Below are 7,075 nucleotides of genomic sequence, written 5' to 3'. Positions count from 1 at the left end.
TAATGGTTAGATAAAAAATATTTTTATATAAAATATTTAAATATAAAATTATTTTTATTTTTTAAAAGAATCTTTTAAAAAATACTTAAAAATATTTTATTTTTTTACAAAAATTTATCCAAATAAATTCATAAATATACGATAAATAATTTTGATAAGGTGAAAATTTAAGTGTAATAAATAAATTGATGGTCGATAGTAGTTAAATAATTTGGCTAAATTTGTATTTAATAACTATCGGTTATTAATTTACTTAAAATTGATTGTAGTTGAATTACCTTTTTGATAGTTGATTTTAATTTTTATATAATTTTTTTATTTATCATTTAAAATTATTTAAACGCACGATTTTTGTGGTGTCTATTAAACTCACAATTAAACAAACGTGTTAAACTGTTACGCATCAAAACATTTTTTTTTCTATTAAAGTTAGGGGGAAAAAAATGGATTGGTAGGAAAAAGGAAAATTTACCGATTTTCTGTTTCTTTGTTTTTTTTGTGTGACTATTTTCTGTTTCTTTGTTGAACTGTAAGACTCCATCGTTTTATCTGGACTTCCCCTTCCCCCATCTCGCTCCTTAGGGTTTCGTCCTCTTCCATCTTCGCAACTCCTCATACGCATCACGTATGCATCACGCTCCACGCTTCAATTACAATGTTATCTCCAGATTCTTTTTTTTTTCCAATTATTGTTTGCTTGTGTCTCCTATCTTCTTTCATCTAACGCTTCTAACTTGCTTTTGCTCAGCTCCAAATGGAAGCACCGGCGGCTGCGGCGGCGGCGGTGAACATCTTCCCATCATTGTCCGGTTCATATAAGCCGTCCATATTTATCAGAAGATCCAACGTACTGCCATTCCGTTCCAATTCTGGCTTTTTCAATAATAAGGTATGAAACTGCCGCTTCAACTTTTGTTCTCTCTTCTTTTATTTTTTTAATGCAAACTTTTCTGATATTTTGTGCTTGATTTTCTGTGCTTGATGAGTTTGACAAATAAAAAACTTGAATTAATTTCTCACTGGTATTCTAGTTGCCTTTACAAGTTATATGAAAATGTGGTTGAATTTGATGTGCTTCGGTTGTTAGTAGCTGCTGCATTGTGATACGAGAAGAGAAAATACAAGTTGAATTCTAATTATTTGCTATTCGTATGTCTCGTTTTATTGTATTTGGGAATTATGGTGAAGCTGTAGAGAGCAAGTATGAGAAGCTTAGGGGAAAAAAGGGCAGCCCATGCCTTGCGCGTTAACGCAGGGTCTGGGGAAGGGCCGCGCCCAAAGAATGTAATGTTTACAACCTAACTAACCTGATAATTACATCAGTGGCTCATGCTGTTTCCACGGCTTGAACCCGTGACCTTGAGGTCACACATAGACAACTCCATTGTTGCTCCAAGGCTCCCTTTCATAATGCAGTACCGGATTCACAGTGACATGTAATATTTTCCATGTAATTATGATCGCTCTTACTCTTAACAAGAACTTGTTTCGATATATTTTTCCTTTGTTGAGATGATTTGAAGTCGGATATATTGTCACACTGTGTCATTTAGAGCTCTGCATATGGTCTGTTCAAGGGTGTTAATTTAGCTGACATTCAAATGAATTGGCATGCTTTAGCATGAGGTTTTGTCATGGGATGTCTCATCCTCTCCCGTCCATTTTTTAAGCCTATATAGTTTCCTTTTCTATTCAAATCTAATAATCATATTGTTCATTGAGCTTATAAATACATAGAATAAGGTTATTATAGTATGTGTATGTGAAGATTAGTGATGTATTACTTTCTCATGATTTTTGGCGTTTGGCAGCTATGCACTTCTGTACCTATTTCCAGACTAGGTCATCTGAGACTTGCTGAGGGAAGTAGAAAGGGGTTTGTAGTTAGAGCTTCATCATCGTCTGAACAGTCATCTGGGTCTAGTTCCAAGTTTGCTCCACTTCAGCTGGAATCTCCAATTGGGCAATTTCTCTCTGAGATTTTGGTAAGTCATCCACATCTTGTGCCTGCTGCAGTTGAGCAGCAGCTTGAGCAATTCCAAACAGACTGTGATGGTGATAAACGAAAGGAGGAGCCTTCTGCTTCAGGCACTGATATAGTTTTGTACAGGTGTGCTGTATACTTGTCATTTGATGATATCTAACATTTCATATTTTATTACCACATTGGCATTGCTTTATTGCTAGTAGGAGTACCTTGTAACAATTCATGCTCTTATTTCTTATAGATTGGATAAATATGGATATCATTACGTAGATGATAGATATATTGAAAAGAGTTTAGTTTTGATGGATTGGGTGTGAAAGATCCTTACATAGTCGACAAATCATGTCCTTCCATTTGTGTGACCATTTAGTAGTGTGAAAATTAACTATTATTGATGTGAGAAGGTATGGTTGGACAACATTGTAGCAAAGTTTGACTGTTAGTAAATCAAAATTACATTCTATTAGAAGAGGGTAACTTAGTTGGAGTTTTTTAAATGGTTGTTTTTAAAGTTTTGCATGTATCATGTAATTATTTCGAAATAGATGGGTATGTGCTACAAAGAAATTCTGCAGTCCATGCTTTTATAAATTGTGGAACATTGAAAGTATTTTGGTTGGAAGGGAGGGAGGGGTTTTTTCCCTTTCAAAACCAGGTTTCGCATGCAAAGTTTTTTTTAATCACCTCGTTTAATTCTGTATTTCATATCTATTCACTTACTTTCTAGTGACTGTTTGGCAGAGTCATGTAAGACACATTGATAAATTCAGTGAGTTTAACTTGCTTCTATAAGATTTAATATTTTAATTTATTTATGATGTATGTTTCCTACTAAGTTTTGGTTGAAACCAGCAAAAACGTGTAATATAAAACTAGCATAGTTTTCATGAATGATTTCTACCTAATTAAACCGATTTGGCAACTAGAATGTAGAAAAAAAAGGTTGTGGAGTATGAAGTTCTGATTGAGTTTTTTGTTGTTCATATCTTAAATTATTTGTATTCATGAATAAATGAGATGTGGTTTCCCCCGCTAAAATATGATGGATTTGAGTATAGACTTCTGATCTGGCATGCAAACTTTTCCAGGAGAATTGCTGAGGTCAAGGCTAATGAGAGGCGGAAAGCTCTAGAAGAGATATTGTATGCTTTGGTTGTTCAGAAGTTTATGGATGCCAATGTTTCTCTGGTACCCTCCATTACCCCTAATCCTTCTGGGCGAGTCGATTCATGGCCAGAAGAAGATGAGAAAATTGAGAAGCTTCATTCCTCTGAAGTCCATGAAATGATCCAAAACCATTTGTCTGTCATCCTGGGTAACCGTACCGGGGATTTGTCTTCTTTAGCTCAGATCAGCAAACTCAGGCTAGGACAAGTCTACGCAGCATCAGTCATGTATGGATACTTTCTTAAGCGGGTTGACCAACGGTTCCAGCTAGAGAAGACAATGAAAATTCTGCCTAACACAGCAGAAGAGAATAACAGTTACCCGACTTCCTTGGAAGATACGAGACACAAGGGTGGAGAGAACCTTTCTTCAGTTATGTCTCATCCTGAGGTCTCTTCCTTGCCTAGCAGTGGCATCAGTTCAGGGGGATCCAGCTATGCGACAAAGGCGTCCAGATTGCGTAACTATGTGATGTCTTTCGATGGAGAGACACTACAGAGATATGCAACAATAAGATCCAAAGAGGCTGTCAGCATGGTTGAGAAGCACACACAGGCACTGTTTGGAAGACCTGAAATGGTTATAACACCTCAGGGGGCAATTGATTCTTCGAAGGATGTAAACATCAAAATTAGCTTTGGTGGTCTTAAGAGACTTGTTTTGGAAGCTGTTACTTTTGGTTCTTTTCTGTGGGATGTTGAGAGCTATGTGGACTCTAGGTACCATTTTGTTTTGAGCTAAGTTTTTCCCCACTTGTGATTTGCGACCACTACTTTAATCGATGCAATCAAATGTAATGCATATATTTATATATTTCAATTTCAATCAGTATCACTGATTGATGAATTGATCTGTAAATATGGATGGTTTGGTGGTTTCCTCTCTTTCTTTTCTGGTAAGTTTGGCTTAAGCCATGCTTACATTAAAGGACACTGATTATTTCTACAGGTTTTATAATTGTCATGTCATATATGTGGATATTGATTAATGAAATAATATGTGTAATTTACATATTCTATAATATTACTCTTGACATCATATACTATGAAGTATAAACATATGTAATCAATCTTGTGATTTATGATTTAATCAAAATCGTTTTAAAAGAAGTTGGGATCCTAGCAGAAGTGTCAATAATCAAAACCTTTGTTTTGTACTTTTCAGTTCTTCAATCAGATCTAGTGTTGGTTTGAATATTCCATGTGCCTAAGTTGTTTTGATTGTAGAATGTCGGAATAAAGGATCTCTATTTGGAGTTCTTTAGGTTGGACTACGGTGTTTGTGACATTGGTGGAGTTGGCAACCTCATTAGGGTATTCTTTTTATATTCAATAGCAAGTCAAGACCTGGACAGGTGGACTACTGGCTTGTTTAATCTTCCATCAATTGGATGCGATGAGTTCAAGACTTAGAATGGTTAAATCCTTCCATAAGCTATAATTCATTTGCGAGAGATGAATGTTACTAAACAATATTTAAACCCTAAATCCTAAACACAATAGTTTTCACGACAGAAAAATGTTGAACCCTCGTTCTTGTGAAATATTTCCGAATCTTATCTATCTGTGCAAACCATTTTTGGCTTCTTCAAGTTTTGATAGATTGTGTTTTCGTCTCAGATATTCAAATTAGTGAATATAATGATGGTCATGAATGGTGCTATAAGGTATTACTAATGTTACAATTAATATCTTCATGTCTAGCCTATTGTTCTATTGATCAGGTTTAATCATGTATCAACCTAGAAGCTAAATAGCATCATGCAAAGTTGGTTATGGTCAATATGAAAAGCAACATTAGTTACACAATTCACAAAAGCCCATCATATGTTTACAAACACAAATCCTTCACTCAAACTGGATCATGATGTACATAATCCTTACAAAGCACTACACATTGCCTAACTGAAACATTGTTCTTTAAACATAAAATAAAATACAAGGTTGTAGCTTCTTATTAGTTCAACATCATAGGGGCATCGAACATGTTGAATTGTTAACTACACATTTGGACCCAAAAGTTGGAGAAGAAAATCCCTGTAGTGACCAGATGTCTCAGAATGAACTGCATCGTTCAGTGTCTTCCTGTATTTCTTCAAATATTCAGCTTTGATATACTGCATGTCAATCTCAGTCCTCGTTACAATGACCCTTATAAGCGTGGCATCATTCGTCCCCAAACCTTTCATCGCCTTATGTAACACCTGTATGGCGATGAAACTACATTTCATTAAGACATTCTTCAAATGTTCCTTCATACTTGCAAATGCAGAACCAATTCCTACAAATCATTATGAGATATTGGCATTTCCGCCACATTCAAATGATTGGAGATGGACTACTGGCAATTATGCCACCACCAATGAAGATTTGAACAGAAATCCGAATGAATTAGCTAACAACAAGCTTACTCTTGTATATATTTTAGAGAAAAGATGCTACCATTCCTTGCACATCAGAAAGTGCAGATCATGATTCACAAAATTTGCAGATGTTCGCCTTAATTCCTAACGTTGGACATTTTACATTTTGTGCATTTCTCCTGCTTATGTATGTACACAAATAACACCACAGACAAGACACGACACATGCGCACGCATGCACACATTTTGAATGATCAAGCTGTCATTTTCCTCTCGTGATTTACCTTTCAATGGAATAATCGCAATGTTAACTATGGTCGAAGTTTAAAGGAATACCTTTGCAAAATACTTTCCAGGATGCTCAGCACATCGGACTATTGTCAAAAGAGCATAAGCAAAATGTCCTGATGTTTCATTCTTTACTGCCTGTAATAAAACCACAGCTTCAATAAACCGCAGCGGCGGGAAAAAGTTACAAAAGAAATAATACATTTAGGAATTAGGACGAGTTTAGTATGGGAGCAAACATGAAGGCCAAAATTTCAATGATTAGAATTACATGTAATGTAATTTTACTCGTAAATTTAATCTATGAAAGTTTCTCCCCCATATTTCACTGACCATAATTGTAACAAACCTTCTCGAGTGAGTGACCATACATATCGTGGTAATAAGAGCTGATAGCAGCCAAATGTGCTGCACTCCGTTCACTGAAAATGCGAATAAAAGCCTTCTCGTCGGTGCCAAGTTTCTTTTCCCCTGCCTTGTAGAGAAACTTGGCATCTTGCTGAGCTATTTCTCTATTAACCTCATAGCCTTCATGTCGAGGTGTAGTTAAAAATGCGAGCAAGATCTGGAGCAAGTTTTTCAGATGTGATTAAACAACCAAATATTATGGGAAAACAATCACAAAACATGTAATAAGTATACCTCGATGTTGTGCAAAGTGACACATAATTGAACATTGATTTGAATTGATGAACAAAGATAATTCATATGACTATAATTCATTAAGGCTCAGGTTGCACAAAGACAAAGATAATCAATCACCTTTTTATGGTCACCGAAGGTGGTTGCTTCAATATCATGCTCCATATAGGTACCAAATTTGGAATGATAGATCTGTCTTAAATGTTGCAGCTGGGATGGAGTGCGTGAACATATTACTTCGGTAGCACCTTGGATGTTTGCATCCACAGTTAGACACTTCCTAACGATTGTTGCATCGCGTCCTGCAGGATCATGCATCCAAAGCAGAACTGCAGTCTGCAAACACAGAAAAAAATATGAGACAAGACACAATATTAGCAAAAATTATCTACTACTCTAAAATACTAAGATACATATAATTTGGTCAATTTAGGTGGTACTAAATGACCTAAATGAAGTGATTTAGTGACCACCTCTAACTTTCCACGAAGCTCCTTCTCGAGGCGTTTAGAAAGTTCCTCGGAATATATTGTTCGGTATTCTTGTTGGATGTAGGCTCGCTGTGTCGCATCTCTATGAGCAAGGATATTGATAACGGCACTAGTGTCACACCCAAATCCTATCAAAGC

General features: G+C 35.9%; 2 protein-coding genes across 4 annotated transcripts in view; one reads left to right on the top strand and one right to left on the bottom strand.

The window, feature by feature from the left end:
• Positions 437 to 4,170, top strand: LOC107644095 (UV-B-induced protein At3g17800, chloroplastic). 2 transcript variants are annotated; one of them, XM_016347890.2, is made up of 4 exons: positions 437 to 625; positions 749 to 889; positions 1,812 to 2,110; positions 3,076 to 4,170. In XM_016347890.2, the coding sequence occupies exons 2-4, from the start codon at positions 755 to 757 to the stop codon at positions 3,893 to 3,895; spliced, it is 1,254 nt and encodes a 417-aa protein (XP_016203376.1). In that variant the 5' UTR covers positions 437 to 625; positions 749 to 754; the 3' UTR covers positions 3,896 to 4,170. The 2 variants fall into 2 exon arrangements, with proteins under 2 accessions (XP_016203376.1, XP_016203375.1); XM_016347889.2 differs by having other exon boundaries at positions 451 to 657.
• The window catches only part of LOC107644094 (annexin D5), a 3,238-nt gene continuing 1,066 nt past the window's right edge, over positions 4,904 to 7,075 (bottom strand). The window contains exons 2-6 of one of the 2 annotated variants that reach the window (XM_016347888.2): positions 6,920 to 7,065; positions 6,567 to 6,782; positions 6,154 to 6,369; positions 5,853 to 5,942; positions 4,904 to 5,357 (exon numbers count right to left, since the gene is read on the bottom strand). In XM_016347888.2, coding sequence (XP_016203374.1) covers positions 5,154 to 5,357; positions 5,853 to 5,942; positions 6,154 to 6,369; positions 6,567 to 6,782; positions 6,920 to 7,065 — 872 coding nt within the window. In that variant the 3' untranslated portion in view covers positions 4,904 to 5,153. The remainder of the gene's footprint in view (positions 5,358 to 5,852; positions 5,943 to 6,153; positions 6,370 to 6,566; positions 6,783 to 6,919; positions 7,066 to 7,075) is intronic. The other variant, XM_021102736.1, reaches the window with a different exon arrangement.

The sequence above is a fragment of the Arachis ipaensis genome, chromosome B05 (genome assembly GCF_000816755.2).
Source record: "Arachis ipaensis cultivar K30076 chromosome B05, Araip1.1, whole genome shotgun sequence".
NCBI classification, from domain to species: Eukaryota; Viridiplantae; Streptophyta; class Magnoliopsida; order Fabales; family Fabaceae; genus Arachis; species Arachis ipaensis.
The sequence above is the reverse complement of the archived record's forward strand: the minus strand, read 5'-3'. Positions and strand labels throughout refer to the sequence as shown.